This window comes from Apis mellifera, linkage group LG9 (genome assembly GCF_003254395.2).
Source record: "Apis mellifera strain DH4 linkage group LG9, Amel_HAv3.1, whole genome shotgun sequence".
NCBI lineage: Eukaryota > Metazoa > Arthropoda > Insecta > Hymenoptera > Apidae > Apis > Apis mellifera.
Genome location: NC_037646.1, coordinates 3,543,815 through 3,567,651, shown reverse-complemented (window position 1 = coordinate 3,567,651; position 23,837 = coordinate 3,543,815). Strand labels below are relative to the sequence as shown.

Genomic DNA, 23,837 nt, shown 5'->3' with positions numbered 1-23,837 from the left:
ATAGAACAAACTTGTTAATGTTTCTTAGAGAATATGGAGAAACGTTATTATAAATTGGAATCGTGTTATAAGATATAATGAAGAAAATTGGAGGTTTAAAGGGAAATTAATATTTTCGACAAATTCGATTGGTTTCGAAACGAATCACCCTGTGAGCGATCCATACCCATGGACAAGTATATATTCTCCACGCACGATAACGATTCAATCTTACCTGGATTGCTGTCGGCGTTCGAGCTGAAGAGAACGCACAGACCCGTCTCGTAGTTCACCGCCTGGCAGGAATCGTTCGCTTGACAGGTCTCCAAGCAATCGGTGAGCATCAGGGTTCCCGGTATGGACTCGAGCATGTTCGTGGGCGCGGTGAACACGTAGCCGGTCACCAACTCGAACCCGACCATTTCTGGGTCGCACTCGTCGGAACCGGCCGATGGCCCGGTGTAATCTGGCCCAGAAAGCCCCGATGGGACCGCGGATGGGGCCGGTTGGTCGGCCGCGTGCGTGGAATCTGCGGCCGCCACGCGACCGAGCCTCGCGATAGCCTGCAGCACCAGCAATGCCGTGATGAGTCTTGTCATCGTGCCGCTCCACCTGTTACTCGATCTTCAACTGTAAAAAAGGGGGGCAATGGTTATTTTTGTCGATTCTCTTACTCGTGGAAATATTTTGATAAATTTTTCGAACGAAATAAAATTCGAAGCTTATAGACAGATTTTTAATTAAAGGGGATGTAAGTTTGTTTCTTCGTCTTCGAGAGTTGGTGAGAAGAAATATTTTATTTTAAAATTTTTCGATCTCGGAATTTATTTTTTGCGTTAATCAGAAATTCAAATATTCCCAGATACAGATCTGGAAATATTATTTATTATCAGCATGTATAATAAGTAAGATCGATTTGTCCCGACACTCGTGTCCGTTTTTCAACCCGTTCAACCTGTTCTCTGAATCATCCTTGCAACGTGGCAGATCGTATAACGTGAAATTAACGATTATTCTTTTTTCGCTGTTATACAATTTATTTGCATACTAGCCGGGTTATAAATAGATATATATATATATACACACACGCAAACATTATGGTTCGAAGACGGGAAGTTGTTGGAGACTTTTGATTCTTGGCCAAGTGCCGTTAATCATTAGGTACTTGATTACGTGAAAGTGATCATTTCTGTAACAATTCTGAAATATTCTCATTACCCGGGAAAAAAACTTGTTCGAACAACTTATTTTCACGCTTATCTTTCCTCGACTCGACGCATCATATCGTTTTAAAAAAAATGAAAATTTCAAGATATAATAAGAGAGACACGTTTTAATTAACCATTCTATCCTTTCTATTCAATTTTGATCCCCGTGAACCATTGAAAATCGATCGAACAAATTGTTCCTTCCCATCTCTCCAAGCTATTCCCTTCCCTGTAAAAACACTGTAGTTCCATCGTTTCGAGAAAAAAAAAGAAAAGAAAAAAGAAGGGGAATAACATCGTACTCTCGCATACCTCTCCGTTCCCCATCGCGCGAAACTAAACAATCGTTCAACCTTCCACGTCTTCCTTTTACGCTTGCGTCCACGCGAAAATTGGCGGGTTCGCGACTCAACATAAGTTGTCAAGAAATGAAAATCACTGAATAAATCCACCAGAAAAGAGAAGAATTCTCGAAAAAATTCTTCCCCTTGACCTACCTGTCAAAATTTATTAAACGACAAGCCTTCTCTAGCTTTCGCCGTTCCGTCCGCAGATATATTCCACCGATCCGATAAATATCCTATCGAAATCGTGCGTACGTCTCACACTCGTCGCCTCGAGACGTCGAGGGGGAAGGCAAGACACTTGACAGGAGAGGAGAAGTGGAAATAATCGCCGCGCGCACAATGAAAAACCCGAAGGACGAGGGAGGACGATAAAAGACGATAAAAGATTTCACAGAGAGCAGTTCGATGAGCCCGTTCGCGCGCGTCTTTACCACGTCCTTAAACCCACCGGGATTAAACGACGATTTGCAATGATAATACTGGATGGAATACCTTCGCGAGAGTATACCCGCGCTGCAGGGTATAACGACGTCGACCGGCTGGCTCTTAGGCACTGGGTACACCTGGCCGAGCCGCGGCGCACGACTCTTCCTCGAGCTCACCTGAGAAGGGGGAGGGGGCAGTGGGACCGCTGCCGACTAAGGAGGACAGAAACGGTACGCACAATTCGATCGCGGCTTCGACACCATTGAAAACAAGCCAACCTCTCCCCTCTCCTCTCTCGCCACCGCGTCCATTGCCTCCACCCGAATTCTTCCTCTCCCCTCCCCCCTCCCTCCCTCTTACTTCCTCGTCGTATTCCTCTATCTGGTGCACACGCTGCCCCCTCTCGCGTACCCTTCCTCCTCCTCCTCCTCCTCCTCCCTTCCCCCCGCCGGTCGACGTACCCGATAGACCTCGATTTCGTTCACGTACGTGTTTTCACGGGTTTTCGAACCCGGTGAAATTCTATTCTTGGCTCCCGTTGGGGAGCAACGGTTTTCGGAGCCTCCCCCTTTTTGTTTAGTAAGAGAGAGAGGAAATGTTTTTTCGATCGATATAATAATAGAGATATATCTCGTGAAATTCGTTTCCTATGTATAGCGAGCATACTCGTCTCTTCCTTGCCCCCCTCCTCGAGGAAGGGATTGCGAATTGACGCTAATGAGCATTCGCGGATCCAGGTGGAGTTAGGGGAGGGGTACGCTCGTGAGAATGTCGCGATACGCGCGTGTGCGTGGGGAGGGAGGGAGGGGATTGTGGAAAATTTATTGAAATTTCTGCGTCGTGTACGGTGCCCCCGGTCGTTGCATTCTACGCATAGTTTCGCGATACATAATAATCCGTACATATATATATATATCCCCCCCCTCCCTGAATAATTACAAGCTCGGTTTGTTTCGTTTCCGCGGTGTCCATGCATCTTTCGCGAAATTATCGTTCGCGTATTGAATCGTATTAACCCTTATTCGCATGTAACGGGGATAAATTTATATTTGTATCTCCGTTACTGTATAATCCTTCTCTCTTATCTCGAGAATACGTTAAAAATTATCCCCTCGTCGTATAAATATAATATATATATATATTTACAATTATTAAATTATCGACTGGTAAAATCCAGCCAGTCGGAAATAAAGAACGTAAAAAAAAAAAAAAAGAGCCGCGCTAACGGGAAATATAATTAAGCCTGCTCTCGAGTGTGCCGAATTACGCGTCGATCCGTGGAGTGGAAGTGATATTTCTCGGCCGAAATGTATCCACGCGTAACGTAACGAAATACTCCCGTAAACGTTGATAAAGATGGCCCCCGTATACGATCGTACGTACACACACATACACATATAACCCGGATCGCGTGTTAAAATAAATGATAATTATCACGCTGGGCGGAGGTGGGTGGGGGTAGACGCGCGGCCAGGATGGAGGAATGCGGGGGTGGGGAGGGCGTGGGGGAAGGCGGGGAACAGGAAAAGCAAGGGGATCCCAAAGAGAGCAAAATCGGCATCGGGTGCACGTGTGAACAGTGCGACCCGAGCGGGCGTCGGTGTCCCTCTACGAGGCCTGTGTATATACCTCCTCTGCCTTAGTGCTTAGAGCTCTCTGCCTCCTCGACGTGGAAGAAGCGAAACGAGCATTGGCCGCCGCCGCCACCGCCGCCGCCGCCGAGAAAGAAAGAAAGAGAAGGAAGAGAGCGGTGGGACGAGAGGAGGAGAGAGATAGGAGAGTGAGAGAGAGAGAGACGTGGAGCTCGTACCAGGTGCCTATACCATCGCGTCACCATGCCGGAATAACGGTGCCTGGATGTCTCATCGGGTTCAATCGCAATCGGCAATCTTCCGCCGCGGAATTTCGCAAGGAAACGGCCGTTTTGTCGTCCTCTTCTTACCCGTCCTCTCCTCGATTTACGAGCGGCCGCCATTCGTCCGCCCTTGAGTACCGATCGACCCAATGGCCCCCTGCCCGTGCACTTTGATGCGTGCCTTTCGAATAAATAAGAGCCACGCACGGTTTAATTGTCCCGCTTTATTCATTCGTTTCTCGAAATTTTTCTTTCTCTCTCTCGTTTCGGGTGAAAGTGTTTCGTGTCGCGAGACAAATTTTGGGAATGAAGTTTTAATCGTTGGAAAACATCACGTATATTAATTATACGTGTAATAAAATCTTGTATAAAGGAGAGGATATATATTTATTGTGTATATTTTATTATCGTGTAATTAGAGCGACCAGTCCGATCGAGAAGTTGTTCAACTAGTCGAGCGAGAATATCATGCTATTAACTTAAATATATTTGAATTATTAAAGTTTTGAATATTATAGAAAGTGAATGGTATAGAAGAATTCTTGCCTCGAGTATTTTGATAAACCGGTATTATTATCGTCTTCTTTTTATTTTTCCGGAATCTGATTATTATATATTTATAGCTGTAAAATTTTTTACGCGCAACGTTGAAAAAACGGGTACAGCAAATTTTAATCCTGTTAAGAAAGGATAATTTTCCAATAGATTGGATAGATAGGTAAAAATAACGAATATTATACTTCCACGTTTATTTCTTTATTCGTTTCCTCGATGCAATCGAACGTTAACCAAGTGAATAAAATACCGTAATAATACTTAGCCATGTAAAGAGGTTACACGTGTATAAAACAGGGGGGGGGGGGGGGGATCGATTGATATTCGCGCGAGTGTCGCTAATACGATCGGATTATTTTAGCCACAAAACAGACTGTATCAATGCAATATATAATGTGATATATATAACCTCGCGCTAACTGAATGGAATAGACGACAACGCGATTCTGGAATGGAAATTGTACTGTTAGCTGTTCTGGCTTCGAAATAAGCTAATTAAAAATCCTGACCGACTGTATATTCCATGGATTGTCCTCGATACGAAATTTCGCAATGGAAAGATTTATTATTGTACGTACACATTGTTTATATACGAACAAAATTTCATTAAGCTTACACTAATTAATTTATTATCTTTCCCTTCGCTCAATGGAACGAAAGGTGAGAATAATATACGGCTACGTATTTCATGAATCTTCGTTAAATTTTAATATCAAAAGTTGCAATATTTGTGGAGTTTCGTTATTTATTATCGCGAAATGATAACACTCTCTTCCAAGACGAACGATGACAAAGCGTCCGACACAAGATTCCCCAACCAGTGTATCAACTTTCCTTAAATTTTTCCCTTCTAATTAGAAGCTTGATACCGACAACAAACCTCGTCTTGGTTCGAATGTAAATTATTACCCTCTCTTCCTCGTCGAATATTTATTTCATATCGGTTAACCATTCTTTCTCTAATAATCTCCAAGAAAAATATCGATCTACGAAAGAAGAAGAAGATTATTTATATCATCACGCGAAAATGTAAGTCAGGGGCACACGAATAGCCTACATTCGGTCCCGTAACTGGATCGTAACTTCGTCTTCAATCCAAGATAACAACGTTCTTGTTTTTTTTTTTTTTCGATCGAATAAAATCGGCGCACGATTTCTCGAAAAAAGAGCAGCGTTAACAGCGTTAACACTTACTGTAATACGCCGGCGAGGGGAATCTTTGCCTCGTGAATCACGTTATGTAACCCGAGCCGGGTGGCGGCCGGCCGGCTGTTTTAATTTACTAGTTCGCGCGGTTTAATTTACCGTCCCGGCCTGTAAACCCGTGATTCGCAAACAAGCGAGCGTGCAACAAACGAAAAGGGTACGAATCTCTCTCCTCGACCGGTGCGAACGTTTAACGGGCACGCGACTTATCGCATAACGGCGTAAGGCCGTTCTCGATACTGGTTCTCGGTCAAGCGGATTCTCAAAGTTATGCAGAAGGTTATAAGAGTGTACTCTGTACGTCTTGTCCGCGATACACGCTTCGATGTCTCTCTTTCTCTTTCTCTCTCTCTCTTCTCCGATCTGACGAAATTTATGGATGTTACCCGTGTCGTAAAGAAAGTCTTCCATGCTGATTTAATTCGTACCACTTTATCGCGCGAAGGAGAAAGAGAGAGGAGAGAGAGAGAGGGAGCTTCCACCTCTAAGTCGACGTTAAATTGCTAAACGTTATCATCCAATCCGGTCTAAGACGGCTTGAGAAACAAAGTTACCTCGTGACTTCTCCTTGCCGATCCCTTCTCAAACTTTTATTCTCGTTTAACAACGTTCCTGCGACCACTTGCTCGCCCCGTCCTCCTTTTACCAGAGAAGCGGCGGGTCTTAAGGTCAATTCGACGCCGTCCTCGAAAAATATGTAGCGAACCGTGAAAATCTCGGGTTAATCTCTCTCTCTCTCTCTCTTTCTTTCGCTCTTGGACAGAGGGAAGAAGGGATTATGAGTTTCGTGATTTTTATGCAAATTCGGGGGATGACCGGAATCGACGACCTGGAAATTTATGGCCGAGTATGGAGTTTGGGAAAGAATCAGGAGCTTTTGTTTCGTTGAATGGGGCCCTCATTAGAGTTTCTCTATTGTTAACTGTTTAAACTGTTTAAAAAATTCCCCTTTGGCCAGGAATAATGGAAACAATTTCGAAGCGATTAATTTCCTCTTCTTTTTTTCTTCTTTACTTCCATCCTTTCGTTTATCAATTTGATAAGATCATATTATAACAATTTGTCACGACGACAAATCTTAAAATACAAATGCTTAAAATTAACCGAAAAAGCGCGAAACCGTTTCCCCCTCCCCTCTCCTTTTATATCGATCTCTCGTAGATCGAAACGTGTCTCGGTAAAACGTCTCTTTCTTCTTCCTCCTACCGTCAAAGGCGCAGGCACAAGCGACTCGTGCACGTGTGTGTAACACGAGGAGGGGAGGGTTAGGTGGCTCGTTACGTAATTATTCGATGGTTCGGTATCAGTACGTGGTCGTTTTAAAACGATACCAGAGGAGCCTTTAAGCATGGGCCGCGCACCACCACCACCACCGCCATCGACACCGACACCGCCACTACCGGTTTCCAGGTTGGCGGTGCCGGTGATCGCCGATCGCGGAGCGGAATCGAGCGGAGCCTCCGTTAATGGTACGTTCCGTGCACGGGTTCGACGCGCTGTGCGTCGACCAGGAAAATGCGAGGAGTCGGATAACCAGGAAACTGGTTTATGCGTGGTTACGCTCCGCGCCTCTAAGTGGCTACCCACTACCATCTATAGGCGTAGTAGGTACTACACGTTCACGGATACTGTTAGAGAGAGACACACACACACCGTGTTGGTGGCGTGAGGAGGGGATTGGCTGGAACGAAATAAAGCTCGGGCTCTCCTCGGCCGAGCCATTAGACCGGTGCTGGAGAACGGTGGCGGGTTACGTGGGGAGGAGGGAGGGAAAGGAAGCGGTTACCTTGGCGTTGCACGTAGCCCGCGATCACGAACGCGTCAAGGTGGTGGGATGATTGAGCCCGAGGAAGGATGAAGTTCAAGGGAAATGGCGTATAGAATTTCGAGAAGAGGCTATTTGCTTCTCTGCTCCGCGTGTATCTCGCAATCATCCCCGTCCTCTCGCTGTTGATGGATTCGGTGGAGGTAGGAAGGGAGGGAGGAAGGGAGAGGGATGGATAGGATGGATAAAGCGAGCCAAAGTAATGTGGTAATTAAACTTTGGTCGTATTACAACCGAACCCCTTACGTGTCCTCCCCCTCCTCCCTTACGAGAGAGAATGTCGTGGCGAGATTGATAGCGGCCGCAGCTTCCACCTTGCCTTACCCTGCCACTTTCGCGTTGTCCCACACTATGTGGGCTGTCGTGGCTTTTCTGGTTTTACCGTCCTCTCTCTCTCTTTCTCTTTGTGGAGAAGAAGAAGGCTGTTATCGGTACGGTGCAGGAGAGGTGGCGTGTCGCGACTCGTGCGTTTAATCGCGATAAAAGATCTTGTCACGGGACGGGGAACGGCATTGCGAAAGTCGTAAGCTCGAGTCTCTATCGGCCGCGGTTTATTTGCATAAAGGTTAGGGCCACGTATAACCACCGATCCTGGCTAGCTAGCTAGCTAGCCAGCTTCTCATAACTTCTTTCGCGCACTACTACTACTACGTTTCGTCTCCTCCTTCCTCCCTTTTCTCGTCGCTGTTGGCGACGCTCTCGATTTCGATATGTGGATCATGTATCGGATAAGTTTTCCCTACTCTATGGCGCGGTATCTGTCCACACACGGGTGGGAACAACATTGGCGAGTCTCGAATATTCAAATGATGGGGGATTCGTATCGTGGCGATACGTAGATGTAGATTAGATTATCGCCAATATAATACTGTATTTTCGTTTATCATCTGAACTTGAACAACACATAGCGCGATCCTTCGTTAAATTTATCCAAACTTTTTCGCGTAAACTTGTGTTGAATTAAGAGAAGAAAAATTCGAATGACTTATCTCGTATTAAGTTTTCTAGGGATCCCTAGATCTCCCACGCGCCCGCTAGGGATCCCCGATCCCCGATTTCGCGGCAACAACGTAATTAAACGTTAAAGCCGGATGGAAACCGTCAAGGAGGGGAGGGGGGGGGGTGGGGAGGGTTTAACGGCAATTAACTCACGTTGCGTACAATCGATAACCTCGGCGAGCACTTACCGGGAACGGTAAATCTCTTCGGGCGAGGTGGAGACGGCGACAGCCACCCCTGGTGTTACTACAACCAGCTCCACTTTCCCGATCGTGCAGAACCAACGCTCGATTTAGCCGAAGGAGGAACCGCTGCTTCTCGGCCACACCACTCCTACCATCGTTTTAAGTTAAGCAGTGGTGGTTTCGGCTTCCGAGAGATCTCCTCGAGAGAGAATCGATCCCTTCCCCTCCAAGTTGTGTCTCTTTGGAAACTTTTATACGAAGACGACGTAAGGGGATGAGAGTAACAATCGCGAGTTTCGACCTTATTGCTTTAAGATCCTGGCGGCGTTAAAAGGGTTGTTTAAGCTCGTCGACTTCGGATTAACAGGGTGAACTGATAGCTGCACTATGGTTTCACGATTCCGCTCTTTTTTAATTAAAACTTCGGGCGTTCTTTAATTTCTGGTAATTAAAAAGGAAAATTTGCGGCCCAATTAACGCATAATTAAAACCATTCGAAAATGTTATGGGCCTAGTGATTGAAATTTAACGAATATGATTCTTTCCTTTCTTCGAGATATATTTAAAAGGAATTTTGTTTTTCATTATTCGAAATAGATTTTATACACGTGTGTATATATTTGAATTATGTATGTAAAAAAAGGGTTAGATTGCAAAGTATTGGAAATTAACCTTCGCCTTCGTTTGAAAATGGAACAATATTCATCACTGGCCATTAATCACTAATATCATTTTGACGATTAAATTGCATCTTCTGTGACGTTTCGACGTTGATGTCCTGTACTTGCACACCGTTAATGACATCGGTGTATACTAGCATTGAATACTAATAAATAATACGAGCCAACGCGATAAATTCGAAAACAGTAATTTATCCTATTTGCATACTAATCTTGAACGTTGTTCATAATCCATTTTTCATTAAAATATATACACGCGGATATTTCCCTATTAAACGGATGGCTGTGTTAAAATATGATTTATGCCCTAACGATGACACGAACAACTCGACGCCCACCCCTCGAATTTTTGAATATTTATTAAAAAATTATTATAGGTAGTTAATAACAGTGTTGCGCATCCTATTATTACCGCGGCATCAAACTTCGTTCGTATGCATATCACACGTGTGGCAATGTGAATATAAATAATCTAGAATAAAAATCGTATTGAATAACTTTCTTCCTTTTTTTTTTTTAAATTAACGAACAACGAAAAATAAAAGGGATATAAATGAGAAATGAACGAAAAATTCGATTGCAATTGCGAGCGAATTATCTTAATAAACAAGCATCGATCACGTTACGTACGGTTTTTAAAAATGGACGATGCACGGACACACGGTTGAACGAATAATACACGCGTGACACGCGTATTATATATATACCTATAGATCAAATTGGCATGCCGCTAATGACTAAATAATAATGCATCCGTACTGTGAAAAGCTCTATTAGCGTTGTTAATGCATTATGGTTATACAGAATCTCTTTGATCGTGCAACATTCATACGCCCGACGTAATGGAAAATTGTTGGCTTTAATACTATGGACTCGCAGATTTCAATAGAAATTGTCAGTTTCCGTAGTTGGATAGAGTTAAACATTTACGGAATACAAATGATTTACGTTCTTCTTTAATTCGAGCTGGAAATAATTCTTAAAGATTTTCCATTTTCGACTTTTCCAAAATTATCAAATATCTTTTTGAAAGTTTTAGTTTTACGCTTATTCTAAAATTAAATCCATCTGCTTATTTTCTCGAGAAAAAGAGAAATAAATAAATAAAATGAATCTTTCAAACTAAACGATCCTTTAAATCGATTAAATCAATGGCGCAGATCAAATATTATTCGCCAAATGTTACATTCTTAATGGGGAGACGAGACGAGAAATTATTATCTCTTTCGTTCGTTCACCTTCGTTCTGACGTCCTATCCAGATATTCGAGAGAGAGAGAGAGAGAGAGAGAGGACGTTCGAAAACGCGCCGAGGACTGAATAATTTATTAATTTTTCCCTTTTTCCAACCCTGCCTCTCCGTCGACTCAATTTTACCCGATAAGCACGAACGGAATATCTCTCCTCACCCTGGATACAGAGGGGAGGAGGGGAGGGGGGGGAATAGTACTCTGCAAGGCTCTTTTGCCAATGGGGGCGTGCAATCTTGCTTTTTCCTCCTCGGCAGCTTTCCCTGGGCGGAGGAGAAGTACATTGACGAAGCAGCTATTTGCCATATAAATATCCCCGTGTAATTTTGCGTGATGATAGTCGTCTCGACGATGTCACGCGGAAGTAAATCTGGCCGTGTTTGCTCATCTGCATAAACCGCAAACAGCAATCCTGCTCCCTTCCAAATAAATTTCTAGAAGCAGAACGCCGCTTTCTTCCCTTTTGACGGATGGCTTTTAAGTTTTATCTCGTTGACGCTCTTTTTTTCTTTTTTTTCTTTTTTAAAGGAACTGTCTGCAGCCTTCTTTTCGAAATGTAAAAAAAAAAAGTGCTAATTTCTTGTGTAACAAGTTGATTGGAGTAGATAGAATCTTGAGTGATTTATTCGAGCAATTGAGAAATAAACTTGATGTTGCTCGTTGTTGAATTATTGCGTTAATTCGTATACAGATAATATTTTATGTTAAATTGTCTCGAAGTAAAATATTATTGAAAAATATTCTATGAGGAATAAATTTTACGATTCTACTTAAAAAGATTTCAACCTTTTATATCGGGATTTTGGAAGGGAATATTTCTCCTCCGGTTTCTCCCAGAGAAACGTCGAATTTCCAAGAAAATGCAATTACTTGTTACGATAGAACCCGGATTGCAGCCTGCGAATCTAGAGTTTACTGTCGTTTTCCGTTGCGTTGTTATTTCCTATTTCTGTGGGCATACCACGGGAGGTTTTATCCAAACTGGGTAGAAATCGTACATCTTCGTTCACGGTGAAATTCCCACGGGTGTGTGCCCATTATCATTTACAATAATTGAAGATCGGAAAGAAGTAAGAATTTCTCCTCCCCTCCTATCGTTCGTTTAATTTTTCACGAACGAAACTTGTCAACTTGATTGGAACGTTATCTTATATGAAAAAATTCACATTTATAAATTTCCATTATTATTCTTCATGGCAAGATAAATTCGATCTCTTTTCCTAAAATTATTTATATTACTATGAAAAGAACAAAAGTAAAGTTCGTGAATCTATTATTCTATTTATTAAAATTATTTTTACACGTTATTTTATCCACGTATTAAAAAAAAAGAATTATATTTATGAAATAACGAAAGAATTGTTTTTATTCGAGAAAAAAAAAAGAAATACTTTTTAAGGATGTTTCAAAAATTTCGGATAAACGGATTTAGCCCACTAACGAACCGCGAACGAACCGAGTCACGAAACCGTACGAGAATTCTTCTTCTTCTTCCCGTGTGCAACAAGCGACAACGTGGCTCGTGCGGGGACGAATCGTGTGTCCACGAGTGGTCACGAGGCGATAACCCATCGTAGAATTCGCGTTAATCCAATTTACGGGCACCAGCCCGATTAAAGGAACGAGATAGAACACGAAAGGATCAGGTGTGGCGAAGTGAAGAAATCGTTGGAACTCGAGGCACGCGTTTTAAGCCCGCACTTTTGACACCCATTTTTATCGTGCGTTCATGTTCCAAGATACGCCGATCCATTATCGCAATTCAAATTTCAAATCAGCGGGATGTAATACGCAGGGGTCTGTGGGTAATTTCGATACTGGTGGTGGATAGATAAGCGAAGCGCACAGTATGGCGGACGGTCGTCGATCTTCTTTGCGTGCGCACAGATACATCGGATGGATACGTATTCCCTTTCTTCACGGTCGTGGGGACCGATTCGTGGCGCGAGCAGATTCGCCCGTGGTGATTAAACCTCGGATAGACGATCGATCGTCTATCATCGCGTCCCCTGACCCGTCAATTCGTCCCTACGGTATGCGGACACGATCGATTCTACGGTTAGATTAGGTTAGGTTAGGTCGTCACGGGGGTTAAACGTTTCCCAGGGGCGAGCCTTGGCCTTCGTTCGTTCCTTTGCTTCGTTGTTTGTCTTCTTCTTCTTCTTCGTTGCGCGGGAGAAAGAGGAAAGAAAGGAAAGAAAACATCGGCTGTCGTTAGCGGAGTCATAACGATCAGTCAACGAGACACAGGCCGGGGATTAGTCATCGCGTTGGGTACGCGGTAGCGTCGGTAAATGCGTGCGGGTACCCTTCATTAGCGACAGAGTACCGCTGTAAGAGTGGCTAATTACGCTCGTGTATAAAGCAACGGTGTTACGCGCGATATATTTGCGGCGAGTGTTGTTGTGAACTTTTTCCCTCCCCCGATGGCATGAAACAAAAGGCATTAGAATGTCAAAGATGCGTTTTTTTTTATGAATGGCCGTAATTTCGAATTCGTTTCATTCACTGGAGGAGATTGATAAACGATTGATGAAATTGGGTATAATAGGTTAGGTTTTTCTTTCAAGTTGTATCGATTTTTAAGATGAGACAGTAATTGCAAACGTCTATTAAAATTAATTAAAAAAAATGTTTTATTAGTAAAGTATATTATACTCTTCCGCTGAAGTTATAAGTTAATTTAGATGATTGAACAAAGTGAATTTAGAAAAGTCGCTATTCTTAAGAGAAATATATTTTTTCAGATATAAAATAACAAGTAGGTTTGTATTTATTTTTCTGCCAAATTTGTTACTATGATGCAAAACAATTAATAGGATACAATTTTTTAATAAATTGTTTTAAGTAAACAATGAGGTTTAATTATTACTATACGATAATATTTTCGAAAATAGAATTTCAGTTAAATGTGAACAATTTATCCTGTTTTGAAAAAGTTGAAATTGTTGCAGCTTTCTAGTTATGGGATACATATGGTTTGAAAGTTACATTACAGATACATTGTTGCAATAGTTTGGCGAAGTTCGCATATTCGTACGCAAACATATTACTGCTAAAATTAAGTTCGAGCTCGTAATTAATTGCATTCCATTTTATTTTATTCTTACTATTAGAAACGATTATACAAAAGTTACAATTTTTCTCTCTTCCCTATATTTATATTACTTCCAATTGACGCACAACAAATACCTAAGTAATAAAAGTATCCATTTAAACAAAGATCAAATTTTCCAAAACAAAATTTTTAATTCCAACGCCAAAACTTATTCTCTGCTTAATTTTTCTCAATGACTTTAGCTTTAATTTTGACCATTACGCCATTAAAAATTATTGTAACTTCTAAAATTTCACTGTCAATTCTCAAAACATCATCCTCGATCCTATTCTCGAGCACAGAGTCAAGTCTGTTCCCTGTTTTGCTCGCCCAGGGATCACGGAATCCGTTCGGGCGAAGAAGGGGGTCGAGGGTGAGCTTTTGTTTCAGGCCGCGTTTTAAAGATTTCGCCGAGGAAATCGATTCGCAACGCACGGATGTAGAAGACAGGAAGAAGTTACTAGATCGTATTTATGATAATAGTAAACAAGGCAACCAGTCCCCTTCGCCCGTTACTTTCCGCTCGAGAAACCGACGTATCACGCGAAACCGCCATTGAAGTTTATATTAAAGGACGAATGAAATCACATGCTGGAAGCGGCCGCTTTACGTGCGCATAAATATGCAAATTTCTAATAATACAGGATATTGGAAGGACTAGTTAGGCGGTCAGTAATCGTTAAAAACTGTACGGGGAAAAAGAAAGGAAGTTGTTCGTGCAAATATACAAGCGCCATTCCATGATACGTTCACAATGGAAAGGGAGAGAGAGGGGGGGAAGAGCAGAATTTTTTAAGATCTCTTCAAGCATGTATATATATATATATATGATTTATTTATGCTTGAACTGATATAAGAATCGAAAAACATGTAAGATTAAGATCCTTTTCAGAAATCAGATATAAATTTATTATTATAGAATCTAATTATCAAAGCAATTATAAATAAAGGAGAATAAATACAGAGAAAATCAAGTAGATAAGAATCTTTTGAAATTGTATCGTTTATGATAAAAAGAAACTTATGATCCATTAAAACTACATAATCATAACTGTATAACTCTATAAATATACAAGTGGGATACTTTACAAATTTTAATATGTACTTGTAATATTTATTTATAGAACAAGTGTGTATATTTTCAAACGTCTACGCTGGACATTCTCATACCCAATAAAATCGTAATATCAATTTTCTCGATACCTTATAGCTCTTAAACGCTTATATATAAGTATATAAACAACTGTGCCGTATAATTCCCCCTTCTTGAAAGAATCATGTCGAAAAAAAAACAAACTCACGTTAGAAATAGAAGAAAAATCGTTACACCTTAACGATAAAACAACCTTGTCACATTCACACGTGATGTGATGCGTTTTATACGATGCAATGACGTATATTATCGCAGTGATAAGTGTACAGTATCCAGAGAAACCGTGGAAGAAATCGTGTGTTACAACGCTGTTATTAAGCGATATCATTGGTTTCACTATATAAAAAAAGAAGAGAGAGAAAGAGAGAGAAATCGCTCGAATCATAGTTTCCACGAAATATACGAAGAGAATACGTGGAGGCGCGCTCGAGAATCTCGAAACCACCTGTAATAAGGAAGTCGGGCAGATTCGCCGTCGTTAAATCGATAATATCCCATGAGACGGTTTCTGTAACGGAGCCGACACGGTTACGAAAAAAGAAACGAGAGAGAGAGAAATTATGATGGCACGCAATATGCGGCGAAATAAGTTCATTGGCCTGTGCCGAATGTGGATCTCGTTTCGGCTAAAAATTTAAGGCCCGGGGAATAATTATGATCGCCAATAAGGAGAGAAATGCGAGCCTCTCGAAAACAGCCTTGCGAAATATATACTTTTGAGAATTTCAATCATGGCGTAATTAAAAGAAAGAACAGGGAGGAGAAAAAGAATAATTCACCGTGAGAAATTAAATCAGATAAAATATTAACAATCATATATATATATTGTTATGCAATAAATAATTTATCTCTTATCCAATTTGTATACGCAAGATACGGAATAACGCGATCAGGAACGAAGAGGAAAAATGTATCCCGTTGTTTAATTCAATGTCCTCGATTAACATCCGTCGGTAATATACGGTAAAGGGTCGAGGGATAGCGCGGGTAATTTAAATGGCTACGCGTGTGATCCGCCTCGCGTATGCACGCGCGGACACCTGCGCGTATGATGGAACGCAGGTACGCGAGGCCTGCGCGTTCAATGTGAAGATCCTGCTACGAGTAATAGAGACAGATCCCGGAGAGTTTCTCAGAGCGGAAATTATATTTTCACGTCGAGTCCAACAACGAGCAGCCCGTCTATGCACACGTGTTCCACCAGATGCACGTTCACACGCTCACGTGCGAATAATTCTCATTGCCGTTGAAAACGCCGATGTATCATTCTCGAAAGTTTTATTGCGCCTACCGCGCGGAGACAGATCGTTGTGCGCCTGTACCACAAGCACAACGCTTACTTTCGCGCGCGCGCGCTGTTACTTTCGTTGCCCCGGCATAGAAACGAGATGAGTATCTTATTCGAACGTCCGTCAACATTACGTGACGACACGGCAGCTACGGTATTTGCGTATTCGAAAGAGGCGGCTTGCACTCACCGCGCAACGGTGCTGCGAATACGTTGCTTTCCTCTATCCTCTCAAACTTTGGAAGCTTCCACCAGGTGTGTGGAAATTGTAGATCGCTTGATGGATGATAGACTTTGATAAAAGTGATAAAAGCGTGATAAAAGAGAAAGACAAAAGGAGGGGGAAAATTAATACACTTTATAAGATTCGTGATGATTATGCAATACGATAATTACGTTTATTCAAACTTGTGATTAATTGTTCAAACTTGTAGACTGGAATTCGAAGAGAATTTCGAAAATTATCTGATTAAATTAATCTTGGATTCGCGGGGGGAAGATTCGATTTGCATCGATGATCGTAGAAACGACGTTACTATTAAACCCTATTAATTCCTCTCCCATAAGAAGAATCACGTATTTCATGAAATTCATCGACCAGATATTTACGCAGGGCAAATAGCGTGTTTGTCGAGAGTTCATCGTTTCTCGCCCTTCGATTCGTAATGAAACCGATCTGGATGCTGATCAATTACTTCTTCTTCTTCTTCTTCTTTTCTTTTCTTACAATCTGACAATATTTTTAATCTCTCTTCAGAGTTCAATTCGGCATTCGAGATTCCTCATCAGCGGTTTCTGACGAAATCGTAAAATCAATTTCTCGATCTCTCACGAATCTTGCATTATAAAAAAAAAAAACATCTTACTTTGCACACTCGTGATTAAAAAACATATTCTTCTTTCCACCGAGGAGAGGGGGAAAGAGAGAAAAGAAAAGAAAAATCTGGCGTACACGTGGATAACGATTCACCTTGAGGAAGAGGAGGCAGCTTTTAGTACTGCGGATAACGCGACGTATACGCGGATCTACTTTATACATTCATTGTATTCCGGGCCCTATTCTATTCTATTCCATTTCGTTTCTCTCCTATTCTATTCCATTTCGGTCCATGATCGCTCTTTGTTACCACTCTACCGACCGTATTAGGAAATTACGTAACTCACACTGGGACACCCATCAGCCCCCGTGCGAATGCAAACGACTGCTCGTAATTTCGTTACGAATGGCGATTGCGATTCGAAAGAATTTCTTTCTTTTTTTTTTTTTTTTTTTTTTTTCGTCTCCTCGCCTTTGTTCGTCCGTAATTAAGTCAAAAAGATCTCTCGCCTTCCAAGGGATTTTTCAGCCGAGAAAAAGCTCAAGTTTTCTCTCCTCTCTGGCGTCCTCTATCAGGCCGAGATTTAAGGTAATCAGAAATGGAAAAAAATCGATGTATCTACGAGTTTGTATCTTCTTAATGGGTTAGACTGTAAGCAAATAGACTGATGAATGAAAAAATGTCCCTCGACCGATGTACTTTGTTTCACGTACGAGGAATTGATTAATAGTTTCTGCCTTTTTGAAAAATTCTCACTCAGAGACCAATTTAAATGTTAAAATCGCCGGGCACAGAGACGTAAACGAGTTGCGAGCTGCGAGCAGACAATGAGAATAGTTTCGGTTGGAGAGGAAGGTTTGCTCTCGTTATCGACGTACAAGAGTCACGTTTCGCTTTTTACCCCGTTTCCGTTTCATCTGCTGCCGTGAATGATACTAGTGCCCGCTTGTTAGATAACTTAGAAGTTAGCTGTTTGAATCCACACCGAGAGAACTAAGTAAAATTTTTTCTTTTAAATATAAAAGTAGCGGACGAATATTCTTTAGAAAAAAAAAAAAAAAATTATTAAACTTCTTATTGCAAGAAATTAATACAACGAATTAGGTCGACCAATGACTTTGTCATGTAGAATCCATTTGATCATTTATAGAATCATTTGCTATCAATAGCCTTCAAGTTTAGACTAATAGAAAATTAATCAAATAATGACAAATTAAACTCTAAATCTTCTAATGTCAATGACCATCGTTAAGCAAAATTAACCATCAGCTAAAAACAATCACACGCAGAAAACGTGTGTGGGAGAGGAGAGAAAGAGAAATTGCGCTTTCTCACGACCCATTAGAAAGAAATATACACAACAAAAAAAAGACATTTCCTTTTGTAAGCAGAGCTTACGAAGCGAACCGTTGATATTACGAAAACAATAACAGAGAAGGTCGGTTTACTTAGCGAATTGCCGTGGATTACGCCTAACAAACAGTAAATAATGTTTTTGCAAACGGTACAACGGCCCATTTTCCGCCTGCAACTCCTCCGCCAGGCGAACATAATTACGGGAACGTTCAACGCGCCACACCGCACCGCGCCCCTCCCCTCCCCACCCGAACGACAGTACGGGGCACCACGCGCGGGATACGTCGCGCGTTACGTGCTTGATATTCGGCTATAGGTATTTGCCGTGGCGCCATGCGAACTCTCTGCAAATTAATATTCCCGTAGGTGGGTGAAAATCCTGGTTCTGTATGCGGCCGACCTTCGCAGAGGCGCACCACGCCCCCGCGAGGCAATATCGCGGCCGTGTATTTTGCAATTACGCGTAAATACGGTTACACAAGATTAGAGAGTGAATTAGCGCATTCAATTAACGTTTACTGCCGCGCGCGCTGCAACGCGCGCCATCTACAACACCGTGCTCCAATGAGGGGGGGGAGGCGCCTATTTCATGGGATTTCCCCGGCGCCGTGCCACGACCGGGCAATTCGGTGTAATATAATATAATACCGCGCTCGTTTTTTTTCGAAACTGCGGAGGAGGATTTTAAGGAAGGATTTAAGACGATTTAAGAATCGTGGTGTATGTACGCGAGGTAGCAGAATTATGGCATCGCGTGATTCCGACGTCGAATCTCGATCGCTATTGCTATATTCCGGTTTACCGTTACTATGACCCCTCTTCTCTTGTATGAATTTTTTTCTCCTTTTCCTCTTCGAGGAATATTATTGGTGGTAATGGCGAGGTAATGAATCATTGCAACGATTGCATTATTCGAGGGATGGATTTTTGTTATATTTTTGAGAATATTTTTTCTTCGTAATTGATGAATTAATTATGTATTTTGTGTATCGTACATCTATTTATATCATTCTTTTTTCTCATTTATAGTATCATAAATCGTCGTTTTAACGAGGTTACGTTTAAAGAATTTTATTGATACGAATTGCAAGATGAAAGATTCGAGTACGAGAACAAAAGTAAATTTGTAGGAATGTAGTTCAAGAGACTTTCGTATTATTACTAGTTTTGCATGTAGCGAAAGGGAGAAAGGAGAGAGGAATAGAAATCGAGAGTGATAGGAGTGAAAGGAATCGTTCCATTAAGATACCGTTTTTCTCTCGTTATTACAAGAAACGCTTGTGGAAATGTAATATAGTTACATACAAAAATGATAATTAGTAAAAACATGTGTAAATCTAATTTAATTAGAATTACAGTAGAACATACCCATTTTAACCAAATGAAAATTTGATTTCATCTCACATTCTAAAATTCGTCTAAAAAAGATATCATTTTCCATTGTTTTATATTTTCTCCCTTTATTTATCTGCCGATAATTATTCGTGAATAATTGTTACGTTACGAATGGTTGGTGTTAAAGATCTCTTAAAAAGAAAAAATTGTCGCTAATACCCTGCACGAAATCACGGGATTTCTGTGGAAACGTGTCGACAACACGAACCTCGGCGAGGCAACGGTCCGAGATTATCTTGGACCGGGCTCGAATGACGCCGGTTTAATCGAGTCGGGGGTAATCTAATTCGTCCTTTAGAGGCAGCACCGGGAGCGGGAAGGAACGAAACCGCCAGGAGAACGAGGCCGGCCACCCCTCGTTTCCTCTGTTTTTCTTCCTTTTTTTCGCCCGTCTGAGCGACGCTTTTCTCGCTCGACGGAATAAAATTAAACCCGACGCAAGGAACGACCACTAGACCGGCTCCCGAGGGTTTAGGCGGGGACTAATGTGTCTGCGCGCATATGAGAGCTTTATCTTTCTTTTTTTCTCCCTCTCTCTCTCTTTCTCATTTCTCGTACATTTCTCTTTTCATCACAGTCTTAAGTCGTCAGGTTAAAACGCCTTTGAATGGTATACTACGCTTCATGTAAATTTCTTGCAAATTGCATTGCGAATTTTTTAAATTTGATTTCTTTTTTGTAAATTTCAACTCATGCTTGTAATATTTCACGAGTTATAGTATTTTAATTAATTATTGATCGTACATATCTATGCAAATTATATCTGTTTCGCATATATTATGTAAATGATTTAAGAAACGTTCGGCTAGGTGTTTAAAAATTATTTTATTTTCGACTAAAGGATCAATTTAGAATCTTCAATATATATATCACGTTAATAAGATCACGATATTTTTTTTAAGTAAACGTAATTTTTCCTAAAATTTGATTGAAACTTCGTTAAGAAGAATTGAACCGTTATAATTTTGAAGATAGGATGAATAATCATTAGGAAGCGCAAAACCTAGCTCTTTAAAACGCTTTTTTGTTCGTTTCGACACGATTTCCGGTTCTCTCGAGACATCGGTCTCATGTGAGAAAAAGATTATTTTTAATCGTTTTGCTTAAACGTTTTAATTAAATCCTATTAAAGTTAGGAAAAAAAAAAATTTAAATTGCCAACTCCGGGGATAATGATTTCCGGTCAACGAATGGACGATCATTAGAAGCGCGGAATCTTGTTCTTTAAAACGTTTTTTCATTCATCTTCGTACGACTTCTGGTTCTCGAGATATCGTTGTGTAAAGAAAAAGTTAATTTTTAATCATTTATTATCCCCATCCTTGTCATTAATTCGGATTGCACTGATCCAAACCAGATAAGCGATCCTTGGAAAAACTTAATACCCATTTCCAAAAAGAAAAAAAAGAAAAATAGGTCACTGGGTCATGGATCCAATCGTAATCTCTATATTAAGTAGCTATGGACACTTTATATCTCAAATTTACAACTGATTGAGATATCATGATAAGACAAAAACGATTTCAACGACGTGATTCCCTCTGAATAAGTTTTTCCATAAAATTTGTATGGAAAGTATAAGAGTAAAGCATCTCTTTATTATGAAATTTCAAGATAATGGCTATTATGCACCATACTGATCATTTTCTATAAAAGATTGTTTTTTGATATTTCAACATTAATTTTAGAAATATTTTAAGGCAATAGATGTATATTAAAAATATACATCTAAATAATAGATTCAAACAGAAGTAAAATATATAAATATAAAGATGATTTAAAACTCTGTCAAATGTATTGGTTGTGAGTGTTAAATGAAGTTACGATAGAAACCCGACTCAAACAAGAAATTTACTCTTTCACCGATGCGAGTGCGAAAATTTATGTTGAAAATGATGTTGAAAGTTTGGCGAGGGTCAGGATATCAACGTTTAGCCGGCGAGTTTAGTTAATTTATCGAGTTTTTTTTTTTTTTTTTTCCTAGCGGATTCTGGCCGGCGGAATAAATGATTGTGGCGATTAAATATTCATGCATAAAGCCGTGGTAATTTATTTAACGAATACACACGAATCTTTACCACAGGAGTTGATTTACCGAGTTCGTGGCACGCGTAAGACCACGCATTTTCATAAGCTCTAATGTTACCTCGTATAACTACCACGTTTAAAATTCAGTTTCACGTTACATCATTTTTAAACATTATCCTCGGGAAACGTTTTTTAAACGACTTGCATCAACATTGTAGAGTAAATTTTTACTCGTAGAAATGTTAACAATTTAATTTAGTGGAAATTCGTTACCCTGTTGAATTTACTGAATATCACTTTACAAATATTAAGAATGAGAAAAGTAATTGATTTCTAAATTTTTGATACATTTTATATGTATCTCAAGATATCTATAATAAATTAAAATTAAGAGGCAGACAAGAATTAATTTTTTTTTGTATTATTATTGAGATCTCAAAAAGAAGAGAAATTTTTAAGTATCTTTCATTTTTAATTAAAAATTGTTTCTTAGAAGCAGTTCTAGAATTTGAGAAGAAAGGAAGATTGATATGTTTATGATACTTCAAAATGATAGAGTATCATAGAAATTTTTTGGGCTTACAGTGAGCATGAAAATATAATAATTTACCTATGTACAATGGCAAGTAATTCAACTTATAGAAGACTTCACTTTTCTACTTGCAAAGAATTTTACAGAAGAGAATGATGGAAATTTTAATCTTAGAGAAAGTTAAAAAACTTCGACTATAATATATCTTTCATGCTTGTAATATATGTTTATGATAAGTCATCGAGCTTTGAATTTTTCTCCGAAATTCAAGTAAGGATCATAGTATACAAATCGAAGCTTTCCATAGTGTCACGTTTTATGCCATGGATATAGCCAGGCCGTGAATAGCATGCCACAAAGCCGTCCATTTCTCTAGCGGGTTAAATTTCTGCGACTCGGCCGTGCGACGTTGACGAATGCGTTGGCCAAAGAAATCATGGCTCGCGTGGCGGGTGAACGTGCGCGAGCTATCGTTTGCATGAAAAACCACGGTGATCCGCTCTTAAATCCTGGCTTGATCGTCCGTGGTGTCGATCTGCTGGTAACTTGCTCGTGTAAAAAGGAAAAGTTGCATCAGCCGTGCGTGAAGTTAACGTTTTAATCATATTTTCAAAGTGGAACGGTTCAATTGGAAAAGAGAAACGGGATTTCAAAGTGGAAAAGTATAAATTTTGCCCCCAATTTCTCGTATATACGTTTATTGATAGAGTAATTAATTTACTTTCCATGCTTGGATACATTTTCAATTAAAGATAATTTAATTCCTTGAAATAGAATACCAGATAATATTATTAATATCTCTTATGGTTATATTGATAAGAAAATTGATGCAAATAAGGATTAAAAGATTGTAATTAACAATATTTTAGAAATAAAATGATATACATATATATATATAAATAAAGGACGCTCTGAGGAAATCTTTAAGAAAAATAGATTGAAATAATAAAATGATATGCGTGTAGAAAATTATTTTATAGAAAACAGTTATGTAAATAAGAGTGATTTTGGATTTTTTGTAGTTAAATGATAGAATAATTCAAAGAAAAATTGTTTATTTGTTGAAATAAACTAAATAAAGCATAAAAATAAAGCATAATTATTTAAAAATATTCTCTAGTTAAATAAAAGATATATTAAATAGCAAAATATCAAAGTCTATTAATTGTCATTATATCCTTTGAATAAATATTTCAAATCTTAAAGATTTAGATTTTTATCGAGAAAAGTCTTATCTTCTTAAATATAAAACTTTTCTCATGTAGAATGAACATTTATGTTATTTGACTTTGCAACTTCTGTTGAATAGTAAGTTTCAATTGAAATAGTTTAGATGCCTTAACAGTTACAATAAAAGAATTCTTGAAATTCTTGAAGAGAATTTCTTGAAATTGTCCTTGTCCAATAAACGTTTCATATTATCTTTGATACTTTATTTCTTAAATATTCAATAATTTAAAAATGTTTTCTCTTTAATAACAGTGAAGTATATTGTAATACATAATTTTGAAAAATATTATAAAAATGAGTAAAAAATAATATTATAATATTTCTTAACAGTTTTCAAAGCTTATAATATTAATCTTAAATTTGTAAGAAAGATAAAATGTTGAAACGAAGAAAGAAAAATAATGAGTTAAAAATAAACAGGAGAAA

At 39.8% G+C, this 23,837-nt stretch overlaps 2 protein-coding genes across 6 annotated transcripts in view; one reads left to right on the top strand and one right to left on the bottom strand.

Moving 5' to 3' along the window:
* The window catches only part of LOC725024 (autophagy-related protein 16-1), a 572,103-nt gene that overhangs the window by 308,311 nt on the left and 239,955 nt on the right, over positions 1-23,837 (top strand). The window lies entirely within an intron of this gene.
* Positions 1-23,837, bottom strand: part of LOC413256 — a 206,212-nt gene that overhangs the window by 72,911 nt on the left and 109,464 nt on the right. The window contains exons 1-2 of one of the 3 annotated variants that reach the window (XM_006558825.3): positions 2,027-2,703; positions 215-609 (exon numbers count right to left, since the gene is read on the bottom strand). In XM_006558825.3, coding sequence (XP_006558888.1) covers positions 215-578 — 364 coding nt within the window. In that variant the 5' untranslated portion in view covers positions 579-609; positions 2,027-2,703. Of the gene's footprint in view, positions 1-214; positions 610-1,684; positions 2,704-23,837 lie in introns of those variants that run through there. The other 2 variants (XM_396702.6, XM_006558824.3) reach the window with 2 other exon arrangements.